At 39.1% G+C, this 27,107-nt stretch overlaps 2 protein-coding genes across 7 annotated transcripts in view; both read left to right on the forward strand.

Annotated features, from left to right (window-relative positions):
- The first annotated feature begins 1,112 nt into the window (after positions 1–1,112).
- On the forward strand, positions 1,113–6,210 carry c18h3orf33 (c18h3orf33 homolog (H. sapiens)). Of its 3 annotated transcripts, none has more exons than XM_077541225.1 (5): positions 1,113–1,289; positions 1,745–1,804; positions 2,679–2,838; positions 4,464–4,624; positions 4,705–6,210. In XM_077541225.1, exons 1-5 carry the CDS (start codon positions 1,152–1,154, stop codon positions 4,957–4,959), a joined length of 774 nt encoding a protein of 257 aa, XP_077397351.1. In that variant the 5' UTR covers positions 1,113–1,151; the 3' UTR covers positions 4,960–6,210. The 3 variants fall into 3 exon arrangements, with proteins under 3 accessions (XP_077397351.1, XP_077397353.1, XP_077397352.1); XM_077541227.1 differs by having other exon boundaries at positions 4,518–4,624; XM_077541226.1 differs by having other exon boundaries at positions 1,142–1,659.
- A 1,696-nt stretch (positions 6,211–7,906) lies between these two features.
- Positions 7,907–27,107, forward strand: part of plch1 (phospholipase C, eta 1) — a 62,189-nt gene continuing 42,988 nt past the window's right edge. For 2 of the 4 annotated variants that reach the window (XM_077541201.1, XM_077541203.1), the window contains exon 1: positions 23,759–24,300. In XM_077541201.1, coding sequence (XP_077397327.1) covers positions 24,123–24,300 — 178 coding nt within the window. In that variant the 5' untranslated portion in view covers positions 23,759–24,122. Of the gene's footprint in view, positions 8,136–16,089; positions 16,195–20,028; positions 20,113–23,758; positions 24,301–27,107 lie in introns of those variants that run through there. The other 2 variants (XM_077541204.1, XM_077541205.1) reach the window with 2 other exon arrangements.

Raw genomic sequence — 27,107 nt, forward strand, 5'->3', positions numbered from 1 at the left:
CATTCTAAAAATTAAAATAGTTTTCACAATAAAATTGTAATAATTCTAACATGAAAATATTTCCCACATTCCAAGAATTCTCACATTCCCTTAACTCCACTCTTTTAATAATAAAATAAATTCTTACAATTTCACAATAAAATTTCCACATGAACGAGTCATTTCACTGAGATCCTTCCATATCTATTGACGGATTCAAACCATTTCAACTTCAAATTATTCATCTTGCTCAAGACATTCAATTAAAGCAATACCAATTCCATTCCCATAATACCCAAATTTTCAAAATAAACATTCCAAACTAATGCATATTTTATATTGCTAACACCACCTTTCACATTTCTTGACCATGCCATTCCAAATTAAAACATTGACCTCATTTGTGATGTTTTAGTAACTATTTCTAGTCCCCACATTTCCAATATTTGAAATATATTTTCGTTCTAGTTGCAAAAAAATGTATTTATTTCTGACTTTATTTGACACATTTCTTTTGAGTTCCAAAAATATGTACTTGGTTTATGTAAATGTTTTTAGTATGTCATTCATATATTACTGAAGTTATTGGCGGCATAATTTAATTAAAATATTGAGAATACGAAAAATCGTGCTGTGTTGTGTGCATTTTCTGAATTGCCAAGTGTTTTTAATTCAAGATGTAGAAAAATATATATATGTAAATGTATATGTGACAGAAAAATATGGGCTCTTTATAATTTGTCATGTACAGTATTTCAAATATAGAGCACATATTTTAATTGTAATTGCAAAATATATTGATGTGTATGTGACGGAGAAAAATATGGATCCAAGAATATATGGACTGTATTATAATTGCAATTTATTAAATTCGTTTTGTCCTGGATTTAAAAAAATAAAAATAAATAAATACATACATTGGAAAAAAAACGTGCATTATGTCTGCACATATGCACCTTCAATTCCTCGACAAGTGTGTTCTTGCAATAAATACACAAGTACTGTACGTGTGTAATGACGCTTTTACTGCACTTGGACGTCAGCTTGTCATTTGCAAGTGAATCCTCAGGGCTGAGAGTGACGTAATCTGCGACGTCTCTCCTAGTAGGTGGAGAAAGAGGAGGAGGCGGGACTTCCGGCGACCGCAGCGCCACAATCGACATGTCAACAACATGCCGGAGTCCAGCAGAGAATCACAAACTGAGGACGGGAGAAGACGCATGCCACAAACACAGCGACAAAACACGGCTTCATACAACATCGTGTCTACTATTTCTCAGTTGGCAGATGATAATCTCACACTTGTACGGGTAGGAACCTCCTGAACGCGGAAGTCGTACCACATTAGGCACACTTGTATGATCCAACGTCAAGCAAGACTAACACTACACTTTAATATTTTTCCCCCTCGTTCCCATGGGGTAATTGCATCACACTGACAAATGTTTCTAATATTTTTACTCGCGTCGACATCAAAATATTGGGAAAAAAAACGGCATGTTAAATAAATAATATCTCTCCTCTCTGATAGTGTCAATCAAAACGTAGTTATAATCTGTAAAGGCAGATTTATTTTGATACAGCTCTCATGATATAATGTTTTGTCCACTCTATATATGTCTTCTATCCATCCCATCCATTTTATATTTTGCTTGGCCTCATTGGTCTTGTGGAGAACAGGCAAGCGCCACACATTGTACAACTTTCTGCATAATTGTTTTGTGATGATGTCATTGTCATAACCCATCTCTCGTCTCACAAACAGAGCATAAGTGGCGGGCTTGCTGTTACTGGGGTGATTCTAATTGCAAGGAGCCTCAAACTGGTAAGAATTCACAAACAAGCAGCTTCACACACAGTGGAACACACCAAAAGTGGTGGTGCAATTGAACTTTGAGTCCAACCAGAATTTTCTGGAAAAATCAAAAGACTCTGTTTGAGTCCAGATCGTGTTGGACATCATGCAAATATATTCGCCTGGCCCATTTGTCCATTCGAAAAATCAAATGTGGCCCTCCAACACAAAAGTTAGTCCATCTGTGTATCTAAAGGATGAGCAACCATAAATTGAACCTGGAGCAAATGAATTCATTTTAAATGTTTCCCTGTTGGTAAATGTTTTTGAGTTAGAACAATTAACCAAAATCATGGAACACATTGAGTCACGTTTTGGAGACTTCACTGTAATTGATTGTAGCCATTTAAAAAAAAAAAAAATATGAAGGTCTTGTAGGCCTAGCTTCCCTAAATGTCTTTGATATGAGACCTTATTATCATATTAATCTTTTCATAATATTAAATAGTAAATACACAACCAAGCTCTGCTCTATGTCAGGAAAAGCCTACTAAAACATCTGAACTTTATTTGTGTTTAATCAGTGGCACATTAAATGATGGCAGATATGTGTTGACTCCCATTTAACATGAGCTTGAATGTGATTGGTAAATTCCAAACATAGCCACATTCCTAGTCATAAGAGGGTGTGCACACTTGTGCAACCACCATTTGTGCAGTTGTTTATTTCTTATTTCTTTCATTCAATTAACTTGTACAGGGTATATATAGGTTACATTCATGGTAGAAAACCTTTTGAATTGATTTATCTTGGTGTCATTTAAAAAAAAAAAAATGACACAAACCTGGAGTTTCAATAGGGGTGTGTAGACTTTTATACCCACTGCAATGATCTCTTCCTCAGATCACCAAATTCCAATCAGTGTCCGAGATCCCCACTCGCTTCGTGGAGAACAACATCAGCCTTCGCGGGAAAGTTCATTCCGTCAAGGAGCAAAGCCTCCAAGTGGAGCACGTGCCCATTTACCTGCCGCTGCTGTCACCTCTACTCGCCAAACAAAAAGGTCGTCCGCATGACACGACACGACACTCCATCAATTTCACGTGCCGGAAACGCTGGCAAAAGACTCATTGTGTGATTCCCAGCATGATTGCCTAATGTAGCTTCCTCTTGTAATGTCACTGTGACATTTTTCGTGTGTTTTAAGCACATTAGCTCAATTACCAAATCACGTCTTGCGTCACTTTGTGTGTGCGTGTGTTTGTTTGCGTATGCGCTCCATCAGCATCGTGAAGGACAAACGCGACTATCACGCCACGAAAACAGCTGACTGTGCAGATGTGCGTGTCATGCATGGTAACCGGGACGGACTGCACTGTCAAGTGCGTTCCACTTCAAATGTGTTCCTTGCGTCTCTGTTGTGTCGTTGACGATACCGCGATTATCGATATAGTTGCACCATCACTGAAACACAATATTAAAACTTGTGTATTCTTAACAGTGAGTACTACAGTGTATTTTTTTTAAACAAATACAAATGTCTTCTTTACAGAGACCACTTTCTGCCAACAAATTTGTGTCTTTTTTTTTAAACATAATTGTCATGCAGCATGTCAGTCAGTTACATAGTCAATTGTTTTATTTTATAAACTGTGACACCATTTTTTTGTGTAACATTGCAAAAGTAAATAAATAAAATTATTTAAATATTAAATCCAATTAAATCAATATTAATGTTCCTCAGAAATTGTGTGCGTCAAAAAGTCGTAAGAAAATTAATGATCTAATACACACTTTTCATAGAAACGTATGCAAAACAGAAGTAAAAGTAAGCTGATGAGTCTTCTTCACCTGAAGACTTCCGTACACTTCTCCGCCACTCTTATGAGACGCTCCCCCTAGTGGCCCACCAAGGAATTGCTCAATAAGTCATGAACAATGGTGCCGTTACTGTGGCTGATTATTAACTACAAATATCGATACTTGGCGTAGACGTATCGATAATCTATCGGGAGACAAAGTATCACGATTTATTGCGATATCGATATATCGTCACACTCCTCATCGGGTCCGAGCCCTCTTGCGAATGCTGTCATACAAATCTCCAAATAAAGTGGCTCCTTGACATGCGAGTGTCTTGAGGATGGGCATTAGCACACATCTGCCACCATTTAAAAGTAGTTCTGATTATCCCCAAATAAAGTTGAGATGTTCTAGTAGGCTTTTCATGACATTGTTTTGCTTCATAGCTGACGCTTGAAGGTATTGCGCCGATTGACTGTTCTGGGAGTACTTTTTAAAATCAGTTTTATCTTTTTTTTTTTCCAAAATGCTTCATTAGTTTTAGTATTTGTTTATAATGATGATGATGATGATGATTATTATATAGTATTATTATATAATATTATTATATAGTATTCCTCGTGTTTTGAAAAAGAAATAAGAATTGTGAAAAAAACCAAACACAACAAACGATGTCATTTAAAAAAATAACATGGAGATAAATAAATATATAATACTCGTACTACAGTATACAACGCTTCACAGACTTAAAGTTCAATAAATTCAGTGCATGGATAGAGAAATAGACAGTCGGGCAGATAGATAGATAGATAGATAGATAGATCGTGTGTCTTTGGTGTGTATCCATTATATGCACAGAAATATTGTGTCCGTTTGTCTGGCCAGGTGCGCCCACGTCAACCTTGCTGGTGAACCTCGCCGGTGTGGATTTGACCGCAGACGGCAAAATATGGCTGCAGAGGAGCATAGTTCCCACCCAGACGGTGTGGTTGAAGTTGATCAGCCGACAGGACGACACGCTGCACTGTTTGGTGGCTCACAGCAAGGTGATGCACATTCCCCCCCCCATCCGTTCAAATACCCAAACCATATTTGACCTCCTTGTCCTCCCACTTTTGTCCAGTAGGGGTCGTCATGGGGCCGCTCCGTCAACGAGGAGGCGCTGTGTCTGGGTCTAGCCCGCACTGCTCCCATTACTGGGCTGTCAGCGGACACTCGCTTATACTGGCGTCTGCACAAGCGGCTGCACAGGGCCGAGGTCAAAGCGGAGAAGAAGCGTTTGGGTCTGTGGAAGGAAGCGAGCCAGTGGGAGAGGGCAGTCGAGGCTGTGCGGGACAGTGCATTATTCCGGCTGATTAGGAGGATCTTTGGGAGGATCTGATGAATAGATACAACATTTTTAGTTATTTATTTCTTTTGTTTATTACTTTACATTTGCAGTACATACACTATGAGTCAAAATTTTGGACAACAGTTCATTGCAGTACTTTTTGGCACATCTTGGTGTGTGTAGCTGAACAGCTGAGGAGCAATATGGCGGCCTCGTGACCTCAAAAGTCTTGGCCTATTGACCTATCCAGTCATATATTGTTTATAGATCAGTGGTAATTGTAGACATTTAGCAAAGGCGAAAGTCACTGATGGCATTCTTTAACATTATGCTTTGGAAACACATATCCATCCATCCATCCATTTTCTTGACCGCTTATTCCTCACAAGGGTCGCGGGGGCTGCTGGCGCCTATCTCAGCTGGCTCTGGGCAGTAGGCGGGGGACACCCTGGATTGGTTGCCAACCAATCGCAGGGCACTTGGAAACACATAGTCATCGCAAAATTATGAAGTACAATGAAAAGGAATGAAACACTTTTTGTCACACTTTCTCCTTCGGTGCACATCGTGCTACTCATTCTGGTGTGTGGATTTCGGCCACCAGGGAGCAGTCTTTAACTCATTCACTGCCTTTGACGGAAAAAGACGTCAAATGATGCAATGCATTTTTGCTGGGCTGGCAGTGAATGTGTTAAGGATAACAACAGCACATAAATGCTAATAGTTAGCCAACGTGCCATTTTATGTTAGCAGACGTTTGCGTTCGCAAGTCAAAGCACAAAATCGGCTGATTGACAGCTTGTATATCGGGAAAAACTCGCACGTCGGATCACTTGTAACTCAATCGTATCCTTAACTTTTTTTGTGGGTAATGTTTGCGTACGCGCGTTTGTGGATTGTGGTCCGCTCGCCCCTCCTGTGAGATCACTGTTGCTATAGAGCCACCAAACATGAAACACAAAGCTGACTCGGGGCAATACTGGCTTTTCTCAAACCCCATGGGAACCACCTTGTATGTGCGTCAGCGGGGAGGGGGAATCCTAACAGATGCATTAGCGCTGAAACATGAGATGAAAATATGTCAGTTGCCCACAAGGTAATGCGTTTTACCTAATGAGAGTGATCACTAACAAGCTGAGCAAATTCCCTGTCTAAACGTGTTTGCATGCAGCCCCAAATGACGCCACGCAGAGAGAGGCGCTTCTGCAAATGAGACCAGAGCGCGACGTGTCCTGTGAGGGTGCACTCAAGCACTCAATCCCAATGGGCGCACAAGGAGATTAGCAGAGGAGGAGGAGGGTCACTGGGGGGGATTTTTGGTAGCCAAGCACAAAAGACGAGAGAGGAGGAGTCACCAGGGTAAGGGAAAAGGGGGGCTGTGAGGGAGGCTGGGGGCGTTTATGAATCAAGCAGGGCCGTCTTTTGTGGTGCAAATGTCGCGAGTGGCTGTTAGGGCCGAGGAGGCTCGCCATTGGCTGTCTGCTTTCAATTGTAAGGTGCATCTGTGGCCTGCCAGACTTTGAACTGTCACACTGAGAGGAGTGGGAGGGAAACCACGGGCAAGAACGCTCCAAGGGAAGTCCGCAAGGCACCGGAATGGAGGTCAAACTGTCGAAAATATGCGAGCACTACATCCACACTTTACTGCGTACTCATTTTTTTTTTTCTCTCTTTTAGTTAGTTTTGGTTTCGATTTGGATTTAGTTTTTTAAATTTAGTTAGTTTTAATTAGTTTTCAGGGTGGTTCTGTTAGTTTTTATTCATTTTAGTTATTTGCGATTGGCTGGCAACCAGTTCAGGGTGTACCCCGCCTACTGCCCAGAGCCAGCTGGGATAGGCTCCAGCACACCCCATGACCATTGTGAGGAGCGAACGGTTCAGAAAATTGATGTATGGATAGTTTTAGTTATTCCATAAATGCTTAGTTTTGGTTTAGTTTTAGTTAGTTTAAGTATTAGTTGTTGTTTTTTTTTTAAATAAGTGTTATTACTTGTGCACAATATTTCAAAAACAGCATGGGAGCAACGTCATCTGAAGGTGCTTTTCTATTGGCTGCTGTGAGATGACGTCACTTCTGTGTGACACACTTTCAAACGTCCTTATTCTGGTTAATATCAAAATATATTTCTAATATATTGTATACATTTTGGGGGATTGATAGTGAGCAAAATGTCTGCACTTATAATGCCTTGCTCTGTGTGTTTTTCTTTTTTCTCTTCTTTTTATTAATAAAAAAATACCGCCCTGTCATCTTCTGAAGCTATGGTTTGTATTATTCTATGATACTGTGTTTTTTTGTTTTTTTGTTTGAAATTTAATCTTGTCCCATTCCAGGACTTATCTGACTGGTGTCAGCATTTGTGTGTGGTTTCAAAATAAAGCACTTTATGCCTTTATGGAACTTGCCTTGCTCTTCTCAAAAGTTGGAAATATGTAAAATGTTTAAAAAAATATATTTCATGTCAGGAGTGGGAAAAATATTACCCACAGGCTCCATATTCTGCCCATCCCACAAAGCATTTACTTTTTCAATAGTCCTCTGACATTTGTTGCATTCATAAATTAGCATTTTTATCTTATATTTTATTTATTATCTTAATTGAATTACAAATAAGATTTATTGATGGACATTCTTTGCATTATTTATATAATATTTGTATATTTTCCATATGTATTTTAACATTTTAATTTTATTTTACTTCATCTGCAAATTGCCTGATCCTTATCCAATTAAAAAAACAGAACTATGTGGCATTGGGCACTAAAGTTATCCCATGCTTGGACTAATCTAACCCTTGATTCATGAATTAATACATTCAAAAGGGGTTTCCACTTTTTCCCCATATAAATAATACCTTTGATCCGTCACTATCAATGCATTAGAAAAAGGAACCGAATGAACAACTTTACCATAAATCAAATGTGGTTACTGTCTCTTCTCGTGAATTCCACACTTGGAGAATCCAGTCCATGTTTTCCATGTCGCCAGTGTTCCCACACCAGGAGCAGCAATGTTTGAATAAGGCACCATGCTTGAGGTTGTGCTGGTGTTGGCGTCTGCTGCTTTGGCCATCACACACACGCACCAGTAAACTCCGTTGGGATCCTCTTCAGAGGTGGCAGCAAAATCAGTGTGACGTATTGACACTATGGAGGGATACCTGAGGAAGGAGCACTCTGCTGAAGGAGCCAGGACGTTGTGAGGGAGGTGTCAAGAGCTGAAAAAAGTAAGTAAGCTAAAAAAAAACAGCAAAACCCTGCATGACATCTACTTTATTATGGACATTTTGGACACTGTAATCACTTTAATGTTTGTCAAATAGCCACACGTATTAGCTCGGGGTCTAGTGTGCCTATTTTGTTTAATAAATCCGAAAAAAAGTTAATTTGATGCATCGTTTGGATTATTTCTCCACTTTCCAGTTAGTTTAGCATCCCTAAAATATGACCGCCATCTTGTATTTTCAAAATGATTTAGTGCAGTGATGAATTAGAGATTGACTGTTGAGCTCACATGTGGCTGTTTCTCGCCATTGTGCTTCAACAAGCAGAGATTTTCTGCAGCAGGGCAGCTTAACAAAGGCCTTTATTACACTTCAGCCGGTAGCCATCCCAGAGAGAAGACATGGATGGGGGCAGTCAGTCCCCCAGCGGCCAGCTAAAGATCCTCGTCCTTGGGGACTTTTTTTTTTTTTTTTTTCTGTTTTCAGTTTGATTAAAGTGGCTCTCTGCAGTTGGATGAATGAGGAAGATAACGTGAATTAAAATGACAGGACGCCGGTTCAGCTCAAACGCAATTTGTCATTAGGCATCTAGTCAAATGAATTATTATTTCTCATTTTATTTAAATGAGCCAGTGTCATCGTGCAGCCACGTGCAAATAAAGACTAGCAAGGGTATGAAACCTATGGCTCACGGGCTATGTATGGACAGTGAGAGCAGATGGCAAATCTGCCAAATGAGCATCACATTAGCTGACCGAGGTCAGTGATTCTCAAATTGTGGTACCACTAGCTAGCAGTATGCAAAGAATCAATGAAATAAATGTCCTAAATGTGTGTAATGTTACAGTGGCCTGAATGCATACAGTATAACTTTAAATACAATACAGTGGTGTGAAGTTGATTTCAAGCATTTATTTAGGTACAATTTCTTAAACTGTGTAATGCCCTTTATTGAATTATTATTTAAGTACAATGTGTTTAATTGTTGGCTATGATTGATGTATTGTAAATGATGAGATTCAAATCAATGTTGGACTGTCGTAGAAAAAAAAATATTAAATTGGTAGGCTTTTATAACATTAATTTATTTTCAAAAACTAAAGGCTGCAAGTATTAACAACTGTCACTGAAGTAATAAACTGTCTTCTTGCATAATCTGATATTGTTTATTGTAATACAGATTAATTTATTGCTTGTGTATGTTTAAGAATACATGGGAACAGGACCTTGAAAAAATACTCATAATATTAAATTGTGATCTTAATATTAAGGGGTGGATCACAATTAGATACATTTTCAAAATCTTTCAGTCTTACGAAACACAAAAATAAGTACTTGAGCAATACATTATTTTTTCAAGAGTATATTTAATATTCTCCACCTCTACTGCAGCGACCTTATGTGTACAGTACAGTGTACTTGTTCGTATGTGTGTGTGTGCATGCAATGGAATGTTTGAGTCGTAAATTGACTCCCTTGTTGTGATGTGAGCAAACGATTGTGTCTCAGTTTGCTGGTGTCGAGTTGTAGGAGGGGTAACGAGAGCCGCTGCATGTGGGCGCTCTCAACTCTCATGAAGAACTGGAGCTCCAGGAGCCATGTTGGGACCCGATTATATGAGTCTGAACAAGGGTTATTATAGTTTTGGAATTTTCATTTTAGTTACTTTTGATTTTGTTTTTGTTTTTTTAATGTAGTTAGTTTTAATTAGTGTTCAGGGTGGAAATGTTCATTTTTATTAGTTTTAGTTATTTAATAAATGCTTAGATTTGGTTTAATTTGAGTTAGTTTCAGTATTAGTTTTAGTTTTTAAAAGAATGTGTATTACTTGTGCATAATATTAAAAAAAAAAAACAGCATGGGAGTGATGTTATCTGAAGTTGCTTTTCTATTGGCTGCTGCTAGATGACATCACTTCCGTGTGGCACACTTTCAAACGTCTTTATTCTTGTTAATATCAAAATAAATGTACTTCAAATCACACTTAAAATCATCACTAAAGGCTCATGCATTTACCAAAGACTAAAACGAAGGACATTTTTGCTATAATCATAGTTAATTTTAGTTAGTTTTGTAAACAGAAAATGTAGTTTCAGTTAGTTTTAATTTTTTAAACATTTTCGTTTTTAATTTATTTCTTTAGCTAAGTTTTTATTTTTTTTTATTTTAGTTTTTTCAGTAGTTTTAGTTAACTAAAATAACTTTTTTTGAGTAAAAATAAACAACTGAGTGGTTGCACAAGTGTGCACACCCTCTTATAACGGGATGTGTTCAGAATTCACTAATCACTATGATATACTGCTGGTAAACTTCCAAGCTGTTCTCACTACAAAACATTTTCCCCAAAATATTTATGATTGTGTAAATTTAAAACTTATTTGTTCTCGGTCTCAGTATATATCTGTTGATATTGGTTGATATCTAATGATTGAGATGCTAACTGATTTAAAGTGTGATGAGATTTGCATGATGTCACACATGGTTCGGACCCCGATTTAACTTTTGAGGATTCCCCCTCAGAAAAAGTTTGCTCCAACTCTAAATTGTGGCACCACTTTTGGCGCTTTGTCTCAACGGCTTCAAATGTAGAACTTTGGACCCGGCAATTTAACACTGACTTTGTTCCCGCCGCACTTCCTTGTGTCTTGAATTGATGTCACACTTTTTTTTTTTTTCCCCCTCCCACTTCTGGTGGAACAGGAGTGACAGTTGAGGGTGTTTGATAGATCTGAAACCTTACATACATCGAATTTCTTCTGTAAGCTAAGACAGTTCTCACACACACACATGGTTCATGTGCTTCACTTATATTATTACCGTAATTTGGGTTTTGGGTATCTTACGAGATAATTCCAAGATGTACATCAAGACAGGGAGCGGTAGATGCACTTTTATTTCGATTTTATGACTACTTCTGGATATCTTGCCCCTCTGTAACCTGGCCCTGACCCCTCATTAACCCCATCTGCATCTTGCAGCTTTGCCCTGTCCCCTTATCAGGTCAAAGAACTCTGGGAAGCGGACCTGGCTTGACTATTTTCATTCTTTCTTGCTGCCCTGTTTTAGAAAACAGGATACTCCGAATGGTCGCAACTTCATACTGAATTGGTCTCTTGAAATGAGAGTTTCACAGGGCGCTGTTTAATCCACACCAAAGTGGTGGAAAATAATTGAACGCTATGTCTCTACAGTTGAGTACTACTATAGTTGTCATTTTTTAAGCCATTATCTTTCAATTTCAATTCAATGTTATTTCATTCCTTTAAAAAAGAGAAATAAAGAGGGACAGAAAAAAAGTCAAACTTATCTTATCTGCCCCTGATCAACAACAACAAAAATTATCAACACAGAATAAATGACAGCAAGCGGTCAAGACAATGTAACAATTCTATATAATAATTCAGCAGCATGTCCTTGTAGTATATGTATTTTTCCAGTAATTGAGCTTTTGTCAAGTTTTTAAAAATCCATATAGACTGACATGATTGTGTTCTACAATCCAGATTGTTCCATGAGATGACAGTGAGTTGAAATACATCCTTTTTTTTGTTTTGTTCTATGTTTTGTTTTGGAGGAAATATCTGTTCCTCTTAATTTGTACTCATTTTCCCTTTAAAAAAAAAATAAATAATAATAATTCTATATTAACTGGAAAAAAATCACGATGGGCTTTAAACATTATTTTGAGACGGTTAAACTCCATCAATTCATTACATTTTTAAAGTTTTTCATTGTATAAATAATGGATTAGTGTGGTCTCTACATCCGCAACCGCAAACGACACGAATTGCACGTTTCTGTCAAAGAAAGATGGAATCGGTTTTGGCTGCACACCTTTAAACAATTGAATTTTGAACAGGAAAAGTTATGCTGTGATTTGGCTGACACAGGCACATATGTATTCATTCATTTGTAGTATGCTAAAAGAAAAAAAAAAAAAGAAAAAAAAAGTAAGCAGTATCAGAAAACAGAATATTTTATAAGACTGTGCAGATGTACCAAATGATGTGAGTGGTTTGACTTAAACCAGACACAATGTCATTGACTTGACCTCTGTTTCAACTAAGCCACTCAGCCGGTGCGTCCGCCAGCAGATTGTTTGCTCTTTCTTCTGATAACTGTTTAACAAGCTATTACAGGTTAGGTCACTCATTCAGTGTGCAGAACAGCACGGCCCTCTCGCTCAGGATGTTGCGCATAGTTGACTTTTGGCGAAAGAGAATGTTGGCTAACTTGGTTGAGAATGGTTAGTTGAGAATAAACAAATTGCTATTGGTGTTTATTTCGTACTTCATATTTGTATAATGATTCTTAAAAAGGCGGATTGATGTTGTACTATATGTTAGCGGTTCAGTCACTGTTTTCCAAAGTAATGCAAATGTCTTATTTGGATTAAACACTGTAGAAAGATCTTTTTTTTCCACGAAGGACCACAGAAATCAGTGAACAATGACTGTTGATATGCTGAAATCAGAGGAATTTGGATAATTTTAAATAAAAAAATGACTCCAAATAATTACTTGAATATTAAAATAGTTGTCGATGAATTTGATAATCGATTACTTGTTGATTAATCGATTATTTTTAACAGCTCTGCTCCGCATTAGAAACACGGTTTCGGTGCCCCACCAGACTCAGCAGATGTAGCTCTTTTTCTTTATATTAAATACAGAGCAGTTATTTAGATGTATATATTTTGAGTTTTGGTGTACAAATAATTTATGCCCTATGAATTCTGTCAAAATTCTAATAACTGCTCAAATGTGCAAATAGAATGCCAGCAATTGTGTTGATCTGACTTAATTGGTTAGTGCCCCCATCATTTTCCCGAATTTATGAAGTATATCTAGTAATAATTGAATGAAAAATGCCTTTTGCTTAATTTGCAAATGACAGCTGGCGCCATCAAATGAAGTGCGCTCTTTGACATGTGTCAGTATGGGAGGGACAGATGCTATTCCCTTTGTGTCTGCATTTATCAGGTCATTGTCTCATGACATGAATTGTTGTATGGGGCTACATGTGGATGTGACATACAAACTTTGAATTCTCTTCACCTTGAATTAGCAAGACAATGGTAACTTCAAACAGGGGAAAGACAGTGATAAGAGGTAAACAAGCACTTTAATGAGGTCAAACATCCACTGTCAGTGTTAATCAACATATAAACAATTGTTGTTTTGCATCTTTTTGATCCCTGTGGATTCATTATATGTGTTAGTTTTTCCAATCAATCGCTGGGCACATGGAAACAAACAACCAGTTACACTCTCATTCATGCCAATTTAGACAATTTCGTCTTCAATTAACCAAACATGCAAAGCAAACTTTTCTGGAAATGTGGGAGGAGCCAGGAGGAAACCCATGCAAACCAGGGGAGAGCATACAAACTCCACCTATCGTTTTAAGGCTTAGATTCGAGGCAACCACTAGGACACAATGCAACCTTTAACAAAAATTTAGAGCTTTAAAATCACGTTGCGAGGATAGTGGCTTGACATGATGACCCGGATCACCTACGTTGAGGTCTTTAAATTAATACTGTAGTGTGGAACCACATGACATGTTGTATTAGCATTAGCATCAGACTTAGCATTACTGTTTAGAAATGTGTGCGGGGCTGGTAAAAACAGTTGCTCACAAAAAGGAACAGACAATCTTTATTTATTTATTTATTTATGTATTTTCTGTATTTATTTATTTATTTATTTATTTATTTATTTATTTATTAATTAATTAATTCACCCACATACTTCTTATTAATTTATTGATGTAAACTTTATTTACTTGTATACTCACTTATGTTTTATTTTTTGTATGTTCTTGTTTTACCTATTTTTTACTACGTGACCGATTTCTGTTCCATGTACAGCACTTCATATACAGAAATGCTTGTTTTAAAGTGCTTTATAAATCAATTTGAGTCGAGTCAAAACAAAAACAAGTTCTTGCTAACATCTAGCTTAGCATTAGCTTGACGTCATTCGCATTTGATCATTTTTGTTGATTAACAAATGCACAATTTTGATTTGCACTTACTGCAGTGACTCTCATCTTAAGTTTTATTAATGTACGGAAAAGCTCAGTAGCGAAATACACTTTTTTTTTTTCTTTTTTTTTTTTTTTTTTAAACCTTAAGTTAGATTTTGAAGCAGTTATATTACATGCTGTAGTTATAGTATTAAATGGTTAATTGGGAAGCATTAGCTCATTAAATCATTAAAATGTTTTCTTAACTTAATATAGAGTAGACATTGTAATAATTAATTGCATATTGCAACAGATGTAGACTTATGAGAAACGAACCAAACTGCTTTGGACTGCTATTGCGGTAGCATGATAAGAAATGAATGAATGATTAACAACCACTAAACTATTTTCCAGGCAGAAGTAGTCTTCCAAAGTGGTTAAAATTGTTAACCAGGAATTATTGCACACGAGTGCTTAAAACATAAAAATGATCTTACACTGTCAGATAAAGTACATTTGCACACACTCCAGCCGCCATTTTGATTTGATTGTGTGACTTCACGCTATCTTAAATGTTCACACGGCAAAACCCTCACTCGGGGGGGGCATCCTCAACCGACTTCCTGTCATGGTCATGAGCGACAACGTGCATCAGAGACGTTAATATTTTCAGGCTGCCTCGTTGGCCCGGAAGAGAGAACTGAACTGGATTCCCGTGAGGCTTCAGACCCCGACGACAGATGAGAAGCCTCCTCATGTTACACACACTTATAGGAAGATGAAGATGCTTTGTACTCTTCCTCGTAACGGGAATGTGAAAGTGGGCACGCACTCAACTTACCTCCTTCGATGTGCAATGTTTAAATAGATACGGCTATATAGAGTTCTACCTGTATAGCTAATTAGCTATCAAATAACATTATAGTACATTTCCATGTACTATTTGGCTTTGATATGATAGCAGGAGCTGTGCACCTCTGGGATGGGTGCATTTCTGCTTGATGTACCTGTGTGATCGTGTTGTGATAAAAGTCAGATCGTTGCTTGAAAGTAGCTCTGGATCGTTGCTCACCTGTGCTGGTCATGTCATGGGCGTAGAAATTTGGTATGGGAGGTTGAAAACAAACGGCAATTAGGAATCATGTTGGTATAATTAAACAGAGGGCCACATGAGGGAACTGTGCGCTGCAGAGGGCTCAAAGTAGTGAATCGGCGCGGAATATGAGCTGAGTAGCAAAATCCACCCATTTTCATTTCAGGTGGCAGCCATTTTATCACTTGCTGTCCACTGAAAATGACATCACAGTTGCTCAGGGCAGAGGTAACGACCAATCACGGCTCACCTGTTTTCTGAAGCTGAGCTGTGATTGGTCGTTACCGCAGCCCTATCGCCCCATGTTTCTTATAAAGCTAATTTACTATAAATATCTTCTGAATAATTTTATAGGTTAATTAAAATCACCTGTGAATAGCGAGGGCGGACTAACTGGATAATGAAAAACTATTAAAACCCTGACACGCACACACACCATTTGCTGCAGTTCTTTGGACCGTCATAAGAAAGCACTTGACCTCTGACCTCTGAGCAGACATCCCCACGGTTCAGCAGGCTCCAGACGCTAATAACTCACCCCGCAGACTCCGCCCCCTTTTAGATCTATAGTGTGTGTTAGTGTTCAGTATGTGAATGGGGGACGCACGTATGTCACAGCGGGACAGACAGGTGACAGGTGGCGAATGAAAGGCGATCAGGAGGATGTGCAGTGCTTGGAAAAACATGAGGTGACAAAAACGAGACCGTGTGCTGAGAGTGACACGTGGAAAATCAGCCGCAATCAAGATATGTACACCCGGCGATGAGTTAGCTGTCTCTGTCACTCATACATTATACGTGCACATATTATGTTCTCTGCGCTGTCAGATACTTTACTGTGACGTGTATCTGAAACTATAAAGCTGACATGTACTACTTTCTTGTCCTTTTCAGCAGTTGTTCCACATCCTCATCTTGTCATGAGCGCCTGGGTGGTGAACAGAAAAGGGGAGCCGCAGTACCGCCGCCACTTTCTGACCAACAACAGCGTCTCGCAAGGTAAAAAACAAAAAACAAAAAACAAAAACATGGCGCTGCTAGAAATTGAGTCATATTTGGATGTGTTGGGTACTGGTTCACCAACGTAGTGCCCGATTCGGCAATGCATTTTCGGTTCAATTTCACCAGAATTTGCAACTGTTTTGATTTTACTCATATCTTCTTTGAAATTAATCCAAGTACCAATGCATGCCGTGGCGTCCTGTTTTTAATATAATACAGACGTCGCACCTAATCTTATTCATTTGCTCCCCAAAGCGTATAAATATGTTCTATTTTGAATGTTCTAAGTGTCCCAAAGACGTATTTACACGTTTGTTTGTTTTTTAACGCTAGCGCATACAGAATGCTTTGATGCAGCCTCTCAACTGCAAAGAACGGTTGAATAAATGGTTACACAAACGGCCAGCAGGTGGCAGCAGAGCAAAGGAGATCAACCAGGGCCATGTTGGAAAAAAGCTCAATTGCTCACAATTCGAAATAGATTTGTGATTAATGCTGACACTTAGCTATATTCAAATGCTAATTGTTGCAAAACGGAAACGGATAGAAACGTGTTTTTTTTCCTGATAAAAGAAGAAACTTTCATCTTTCTTTTGGTAGGTTCCATGTTTTTATAGCAACAGAACACAATATTCTATGGGCCGTGCAAAATCAGTCAAAATCCAGTAAAACAGTCGGGAGTGAAGGGGGTGAAAATGACTGCTAGCGAATAAGTTAATATGCAGCAATATTAGCAGTATTTTCACAGGAGATAAAAAAAAAAATGTGTGTACATGTTTCTCCGTTTGCATTCAAATATCTGTTGCTTAAAGGGTTACAACACAAACACCAATGCTTTTCGCTAGCTTGTCTATGGCATTTTACATTGTTGGTTAGCATTCAATGGACTCAACGGATAAATGGATTTGGTAGCCAAAGTTGAAACTACGTGGTAGTTGCAAATACACAGCATGTAATTCTCGTGGCGATATAATTAGTTTGACAGTAAATTTAAACTGGGAGAAGCAATGAAGAGCTTGAATTCCCCCCCCCCTTATTTATTTATTTTTTTAATATGGAATTCTCTGCCAAACTGCTATTTATATGATATGAATTGTGTTGTGACATAAAATAATCTGGCTTTTGATGCCCAAAATTGAGCATTTTGTCGTATTTTTCCAATTCATTTTTGCTAAAGTTTTCATGAATTGCTGCATATTAATTTAGTATTCATCAATCAAGTCTTTCAAGTAGATTAATTCTGTTCTAAACAAATCAGAAGCTCGTGTTGAACCATTACATGGTGCAGGTCACGCAATGAACAGTAGAGGGAGACTCCTCTCCACTGCTGTACCTGCACATCTGCTTAATGGCAGCTGGGTCCAATCCAGACACATCATAACAATAAATCAGCATCACTTGGAAGCTGTTTCGTCTGAATGGTGAGCCTTGCACACCAACCTGTTGCAAATTTGTGACACATGCTGCGCACAAAAATAGCACGATGCTAATCAGGTAGCAATTGAGTGCTTGCTGGTGTTTTATAGTGGAATATACAGCTTATAGATAAATGATAATGCAGCTATTTTACACTAGACTTCACTTCCTTTCTCACCTTGACGCGTTGGATGCGTATTCATCTTGCTGTCAGACGCTCCTCACTTCTTTCCTTGAGCGTCAAGTGACTATGACAACAAACGGGTGAGAGGGTGGGTTATGTTGGTTCAGGGAACATAATAAATCTGATGGGAAAGAAGATGGAAGGCAGACAGATGCACAGAGTGTGAGGAAGTGTGCAGGCTCGGAAGCGTTAAATCAAAAAAATGGGCAGTTAGTTGAAAGCCTGTAGCATGGACATACATTCGCACAAAACTGAGGGTCATGGTTAGGGCTGGGTATTACCGCCAACCTCACGATACGATACGTATCACGATACAGGGGTCACGATGCGATACGTATCGCGATACAGGGGTCACGATACGATACGCATCGCGATACAGGGGATACGATACGTATCGCGATACAGGGGTCACGATACGATACGTATCGCGATATAGGGGTCACGATACGATACGTATCGCGATACAGGGGTCACGATACGATACGTATCGCGATACAGGGGTCACGATACGATACGTATCGCGATACATATGTATCCCAATACATGATCTCCCAGGCGATACGTATCCCGATATTTTACATTAATTTACTTGCATTTTATAATAACAGTCATATGTATACTTAAAGGATATGTTTATTATGCTGGATGACAAAAAAATTTTTGTTAGTAGCTCTCCTGGTTTACCACCAAGCGCCATGCCTGGTTTAAATGTGTACGTACTGCCGAGCAGGGAGCAGTTATCACAGACACACCGGGAACATTTATTAATAGGCATGAGCCGATATGAGCAAAAAGATCAAAGTATTAAAATTACAGCTCTAAAATGTGCTTATTTGAAATATTTGGGGAAATAAAAACAGCATTTTTTTCATGGAACACATTTTATTTCTTTTTTTTTTAAACAAAATATACGAAAATTGGTACATTAAGACACGTGCCATGTTAAGTTTATAAGTAAATAAATGTTGATATTCTTCCTCTGCTTTAATTTTTCTTAGCAAGACACAGTGTCCAATCACTGGTGAGCTATTTTTGCATTAATTGAAGGCAATTAACTTCAAAGACGCTGCTGGTTTTTATTTTTTAGGTGCAATGCAGCTGCAAAGGCAAACGTTAACTGCCTATTTAAAGTTAACGAGCAATATCGATTCTGATGCCTGCGTATCGATACGTGTATTGTAATGAGGCCAGCAACGATATATTGCCGTATCGATTTTTTTGAGCACACCCCTAGTCATGGTGTTCAGACGTCTTCCCCCCTCCTTCTAGACTGCACTAATCGATTTGGTGATGACCTCTGCGGCTGACTTTTAGTGTTTAAACACAATTGTGTGTGTGTGCGTCAAAATTAAATGGCTTGAATGTGAACCATGCCGTGAACGACACTAATGTGGAGGCTTCCCAAATGGGATACACTTTCATCAGGGTAATGTCTCTGGGCTGCGCACGCGCACGTACGCACCCAAAAAAAAAAATGTAGGGGAGACGCAGCGTAACATAAATGGGTCACTGTTTTGGCGCATTTTTTTTTTTTTTTTTTTTTTTTTTTTTTTTTAAATACACATACAGACGCTCACACGCACTTCCAAAAAGCAAAAGACAGAGCATAAAGTGGGTCACTATTGGCACTCGCCGGTATACATTCAAGTGCTCGCGCATCTTCTGTCAACCTTATTCACACGCACACACACACACACATGCTCTCTTACGCACGCGCACTCACGCGCCCAGTCAGTCGGAGCGTGTGAGAAATCGGCTTAACACGCTGAGGGCAGCGAGGAGGCGATGTGCGCGCGCGCTGTCTGTGAATGTGAGCCCACAGCGCACACAGGAGCTTGATTTATTTGTTTTACTATTTTATTATGATGGGGGCGGGGTAAGAAAGAAAGAAAAGAAAAAAAAAGACCAATTCATCATTTGAACCACTGCTGGACATGGGGACTAGTCGCGTGCTTTTTTCGTGACCAGTAATGGACCTTCAAGCGCATGTGAGAGAACTCAATGGCAGAACTCGAAGTTTGCAGGAATCTCAATTTGGAAAGGGGTAAGTCAGAGTCTTGTGATTATGATTCGTCATATTCACGCGAGTCATGTTTGTTCCAGATGTGCGTTAAACTCTCCGTTGCGCGCGCAGACCGATGGAGGCTTAATTGCGTTGTTTTGACTGGGGCTGGGAGTTGAATTACGTAACGCGCAACCACGTCACGTGAACTAATTGGTCAACTGTATGTCAGAAAGGTCCCTTTTTTGGTGCGTGCGTGTCACTAGGGGGCAGGAAAGCCTCAAATTGACAGCCCACGGAGAACAGTGAATATGTGAGTGATGCGTTTTGACTGAGACGGCTGTCACGTGACACGTTGAATCCCTCATTTCGGACAATTCGGGGCGGTTTCTTCTCTTGTTTTTGCTTTTTTTTGCAATTATTTCATTTTGTTGTTGTTAGAAGGATGACAGACAGTAGAAAGAAAGTCTTATGATCCCCAGCACGTCGGAAATGGCGTTTCCTTGTAAAATGTGTCTCCTCCTCTATATACTAATGATGCTCCATGATGCTGCTGCTGCTGCTGATGATGATGTTGATGAATCTCAGCACGTTGTCGCTCTCTCTCTCTCTCTCTCTCTCTCTCTCTCTCTCTCTCTCTCTCTCTCTCTCTCTCTCTCTCTCTCTCTCTCTCTCTCTCTCTCTCTCTCTCGTCTTGCTCTGCGTTGCCCCGGGCCAGAGAAAACAGCTAAAAGACACCAGGGGAGCACTCGCATCCTCGCGTCGATCTCGTCTCCTCTTTTGAGTGAATTTGCTTCTGTTCCGCCTCTTGTAAGGCCTTGTATGGAAACGTGTGCTGAATAATGCAAAAACCAACCAACAGCTGGCATCTAATATGTTTCAGGTAGTTGATGTAGAGCTACAGTGAAGGTCTAGGGATTGCTGGTCGACAGTTTTTGGTTAAATAGGAAAGAATGCAATTATTTCACTATTTCATTACCTTGATTAAACGGGAAAATCAAACCCAAAAAACTTTATTTACCATATGTTGTGTTTGTCAAATATGAGCCGCAAAATCCACCCGTTGGTGGCCATTTTGCCACTTGTTGTCAACTGAAATTGTCATCATAGTGCCTAAAGGGCTCAGGTTAAAAAAAAAAACCCCAAAAAAACAAAAAAAAACAAAAAACACAATCACAGCTCAGCTGCTAAAAGCAGGTAGGCTGTGATTGGTCCTTACCTGAGCCCTGAGCAACTGTGATGTCATTTTCAGTTGGCAGCAAGTGGCAAAATGGCCGCCACCGTAACCCCCCTGGCGTGTTTTGTGTTCTTGTTGTTTTTGTTGTGTACAATGTTGAGATTCAGTTCTAGTTCTGTACTGTTTATTGTTCCCAAAAAAAAAAAAAATGCCCATCCATCCATATAATTGGTTCGACTATCAACTAGGAGTGTGACGATATATTGATATAACGATAAATAGTGATACTTTGTCTCCCGATAGATTATCGATACACCTTCGTAAGTATCGCGATATTTGTAGTTAATATACAACCACTGTAAACAGCTCCATTGTTCATTACTTATTGAGCAATTACTTGGCGGGCCACTAGGTGGAGCGTCTCATAAGAGTGGCGAGGAAATGGACGCAAGTCTTCAGGCAAAGAAGAGTCCTGAGCTTACTTTTACTTGTGTAAGACATTTATCTGTCCAGCAACTGACTCACTTTTGCATAATTTTCTATGAAAAATGTGTATTATAATTTCTGAGGAATATTAATATTGATATAATTGGATTTAATATTTAAATCATTTTATTTACTTTTGTAATGTTACACAAAAAAATTGTCACAGTTTATAAAATGAACCAATTGATTATGTAACTGACTGACGTGTTGCATGACAATAATGTTTAAGAAAGACACAAATTTGTTCACAGAAATTTGTCTCTGTTCAGAAGACATTTGTATTTGTTTTAAAAAAAAAATACACTAAAGTACTCATTGTGAAGAAAACACCAGTTTTAATATTGTGTTTCAGTGATGGGACAAAAAGAAATGATTTTGTCATCAGTTTATGTCGTGAGTAGTTTCATCGTAGATTATCGTGGATTTATTACTGGACCAATATATCGATATCTCGAGATAATCGTTATCATGAGCCTAGTATTGCATATCGTATGAGGTTCTCTGAGCGCCGTTCAATGACGTCTGAAGCATTTGGCTGAAGATGAGCAGATAATATTGCCAATTAATCATCAGCAAATACAAACAAATCATTTCCATTGGCAGCCATTCATGTCCAGCTGACCAATGGCACCCCCATGAACACACTTCACCGACAAGTTGCTCCGAATCACCTTTTGGCACTTCACACCTGTTTGAGTGGACAACACGTGCCCCCCCCCCACTTCTTCATAACCCGCCCGCAAGCCCGTCCTACTTTATGAACAAACGTGGCACCCGTCCGGTGGGCCCGGATGAGCATCCGTGCGCGCCTCTTATGAGGCTCCTTGCAGATCAGCCAGCTTGCTTGACAGAGCGGCCGCGCTGCCAACGATACGATATCTCAATCCGCTCACTCGCATGCAGCCATGCAAGCCTCACCGTCTTGGCGAGGAAGAAAAGAGTCAGCTTAAACCTCTCCGGGGAAGTCAACATCAATATGTGCGCACGCGCCATAATGAAGACTTCAGTCCCCCCCCCACTGCTTTGATGTCGGAACGCAACTCCTCCACTCGGGGAGCCCCCCCTCCCACCGTCCCTGCAGCATGGTCGGTGTCGGTGTACACATATCATCATGCCGCACTAGTCACGTGTTTATTTTGATTCGGCGGCCTCCCCAAGGGAAACCTGGCAACTCATTTGTAGCACAGGCGACTTAAGCGCCGCCTTGAGCGCTTCCTAATTAGCAGAGCAGAATGACTGAGATAAGAGAGAGGGGGTGCGTGTGTTTTAGCGAGTCCTTTCCCAATGTTTCACAACCTTTCATGTTACTAATGGGATAGTACAATTATTTTATTTTTATTTTTTTAAATGTGACTAGCGACTCCAAACAAAAAAAAAAAAAAGTACAGAGACCACACTGAAAATGGTGAGGCAAATTTCCATGATGAACTTTTTCCAAACTAACGGAAGGACGTACGTTTCCGTCCATCTGCTGTTTGTCGGCGACAGTGCAGAAAATGAAACCATTTTTATCCAAGATTGCGTGTTTAAATTTTGCATGCACACCGTCACATCTCATCAGATCAACTTGTAATTTGTCTCGCTTACGTGCGATCGTGTCACGTTTTGTTCCCTGGAAGAAATGATGGACTCCGTTTAGAAAACAACAAATGCTCATTATGTCATGATTGCGAGAAAATGTCTTATTCATGATGGCAATCGTTTAGTATGTAATTGTTGTACCTCTAGTTCGCTGTTTATTGAACCTCCAGAGGTTGAACGGACGAACGTCGTCCGTCTTCTCTGTTCTGTTTTGCACAAGGCCGGCAGGCCTCCGTGACTTTTCACTTCTTTTCATATTCACGTCTTCATGAAGACGTCAATGTGGCATGGCGTCGTGCGATGGAATTCGGCCATATATCTGCTCGCTTGTTTTGGCTGCCGATGGAGTTTGGAGTTGCGGCTCATTAATGTCACACCTGCCGTTTGTTCCTGCACCGCTTCATCGTTCACACAGCAGCTCATTTCTCTGATGGAAATAAGGCATAACTCTTATGAAAAGAAGAGGAGTCCATTTTGTATTTTCCCCAACTCCCGTATATGAAAAATTTTTCAATAGGGGAAACACTGAACTCCAACGACAAGCCTCGGTGATTCCGCAAGTTGATTGACGTATGATAATCCTGACAGGATATGACCGCAATTGTAAGCGTTTGGACAGATGGATTGCCTCACACATGTCACGTGATTATGCCGGTACATTATCATGGCTGTTACGTCACACGGGGGCTGTTATCCCGCCGGATGACCCTCTTAAGTGCAGCGGGTAGCGGGACGCTTGTCCAAGAGCTCGTCGCTTTCACTTTATAATCATCATCTGCTCGACAATAGCAATTTCACAGGCTAAACGTCAGTCAAGGAGGTGGGGAGGATGGAGAGTAGAGTGGATGACCAGGAGGAAGGTACGTGCGCGTGCGCGTTTTCCGGGAAGGAGATGAAGGTGCTGACACACATCAGAGGACGAAGATAAGCAGCGGGAGCTCCTCAAGTCGCTGTTTGGGCTTTGCAGCGAGGATGCGCCTGTGAAGTGTCCATCAAAAAGTGGAATAGCCACAGGCGGCGCAACTGACTGCCGGGACTACTTTTCAGACAACTTTTTGTTTTTGTGAGAAAAAAAAAAAATGGAGGAAATGTATTTTTCACTCTTTGGTCCCAGCGCGCACAAAGCGGCAGCCTCTTTAATTTGCGGCTCGGCAGAGAAATCGGCGGTGTTAGCTGTTGCGACACTGCTGGCGCGCAACGTTGAGCGCATTGGCGGCACCCTGGATGCGCCCCCAAAATGCAGACTGACACTCATAGGTGAGCGTGGGTTTGTTTGTGTGCTAAAATCATCATCATCATCTTGTTTCTGTACATACATGACTGGTCTCTGAAGTGTTTAGACATAATAGACATTAAACAATAATGAGTCACATATACATCTATATACAAGTAATTGTTATTCATGTAAAGTATGCTTAATAGTGATTCTGGCATAGAGAAAATAAACAAAGAAATGAAAATAAATTTATACATTTATTATAATTTATTAATGTAGAATATAGAACAATTAAAAATATAAAATTAATGAAATGAAATGAAATCTGTTAAAATATATAACAAAGCAAAATTCATAAAATAATTGAACAAACATTTAACTAAATAAAAAAAATAAACTAAATAAAATAATAGAAAATAAGATTACAATTCTAGCATAGAGAAAATAAAAAAATACATTAATTTATACATTTATTGTAAATTAATGTAGAATATAGAATAATTAAATAAATAAAATTAAATGAAAACCGTAAAAAAATATATCTAAAAGTGCAACATTTTTGAAATAATAGAACAAAAAATAAAGTCAATAAAATAAGAAAAGAAAATAAGATTGTGATAGACAAATAGGAAAAATACATAAAAATAAATACCAAATAAAAGAATCGAAAAAATAAAATAAACTACATAGTGAATAAAATAAATATAAGACAGACAAACAGAAAAAAATGTTTATATAAAAAAAAAAAATAAAGCAAAATAAGAAAATTATAAGTAGTAAACTCAGACAAAACAACCCTAAACCCCAAGTAAGAAATTGAAAAAATTACAATAAGATTTAATACATACAGATAGTCGTTCATTTTTCACACAGCACATAAAAATTGGATTGTTTTCCAACCATTACTCACCCCAAAATTGTGTTGTTTTTGTGGGCTATTTATTTGTAGGTTATTTATTTGACCCAATTCGGGTTGCTTTTGACCCAACTGTTTTTGTATGCAGCAGCAACAACAGGGGTAGCTGAAAATTGTCTTATTTTTCAATTTTGATGTACACTATTCTTTCAGATGTCTCAGCACAATCGACACTCGTCCTCCAACTGAAATGTGCAAATAATGAGTGACTAGCAATAACAGTCTTATAGTTATTTAACTGTACTTTGTAATCTAGTGTTGTGGATTTGAAGGTGCGTGTTTAGGATATTTGGCTAGCTTTGTGTACCTAATAAAGTGAATGAAAGGCAAACAAAAGGGGCCAAGAAGCTAAAGCTAAAAACAACTCCTCATTTCTGAGGCATCAGGGATTTTTTTTTAAACAATTCCAAGCATTGCAATTTTATAATTTGTCTTTTGCAATGGATTGCATCACACTGTCCAAGTGATAACAGTTAACAATACGAGCAGTAGGCAGCACTGCTACTCACTTTTTTTATCTTTCCATTTTTTTCTGTTTAGTTAGATGTGGTCCAATGACTTATGCAGTGTGTGTGTTTGTGGACAAACATGTTGCATATTGATCACGTATTTGGCATGCTGCTTCCGCCGCCGCCGCTATTTCAAGCAGCAAAGAAAGGAGCAGAAGCTCATGTTTATGCATTGGCAGTATCCTCGCGACGACTGCGCGGCTCTCACTTGCCGCCGTCTTTGATCCTGCGTGAGGTGAAGGGGGCGCTCATTACTTGTGCTGTCTGATTTGTCGTGGATTCTACCATCTGTCACTGACACATTTTTAGGTGTCCGTCCGTCCGTCAGTCGAAGTGGATGAGCGGCTTGGTTAAAACAAAGGAGCAAAACTTGTGAAGTGAAGGCCAAACTTTGGCGCCGGGCTTCCATTCCAGTTTGGTTGTGGAAGGGTTAATGTCACGTTATGAAAAATGTGCCGTGGAGTTGTTCATCTGACCATTAGCGTGGATTTGAAACACAGAAGGGCCAAAACATGCCTTGTGAAAATTAAACTGCACTAAAAAACTAGCCACCAGAGGGTGCTAGAACTGCACAAATGGAGATCAACCTGACTTTTTTTTTTTTTTTTTTTAAAGACGTGCTGCTTTTAATATCGTGACATGACAACAACGATATATTGTGACAGTTTTGATATCGCGATATCACGATATTGCCGTTATCGTTACATCCCTAATAACCAAAACCGCAAAGTAGCTGAGGAATAACTAAATTACGATGATGTCAAGTTTGCCTTGACGGGGAGTGTTCCCTCGCTATAACACGGTTAACTTTTCGCGGCCTCGCTGTTTTGCGGATTTTTTGTGTGTGCAATTTTCTTTTTTTCTTTTTTTTTTCTTTTTCCTTTTTTCTTTTTTTTCTTTTTTACAGTAATGTACAGATAACATTGAGAATGTTTAAACAAAAGAGAAATGTGAGAAAATGTAAATGCATCGATGAGAGAGTGCATAAAGACCTTAAGTTAAAACATAATAATAATAATACATAATAATACATGTAAACCATATAGCTGGGCATTTTTTTGGAAACTAACCCCAGTGGAAAATGAGGGAACACTGTATATCTGATCTGTGCGTTTACACTGCACTGGCATTAGCACATATCTGATATGCATCAAATTTCTCCATATTTGGAAGAGGACTGTTTCTGATCTGAAGATCTCCAGTTCATTATGCGTATCCCATTTGTTCTGCTTGAGAGCAAAATTGTGCCACTTGAACCATGCAGCATAACTTCATCATGATGTTTCAAACTGAAAAAGGCCTGAAAAGTGTCCGAACTGATGATAAGCGTGTATGCTAATGTGACCCGTGCGAGTGGGTGTTCAGTGTGTCCTGACTTGATCTTTGTTGTGCACATCAGAGAGAGGACAAGCTTTGTTCGATC

Source organism: Festucalex cinctus, chromosome 13, assembly GCF_051991245.1.
Source record: "Festucalex cinctus isolate MCC-2025b chromosome 13, RoL_Fcin_1.0, whole genome shotgun sequence".
Classification (NCBI taxonomy): domain Eukaryota; kingdom Metazoa; phylum Chordata; class Actinopteri; order Syngnathiformes; family Syngnathidae; genus Festucalex; species Festucalex cinctus.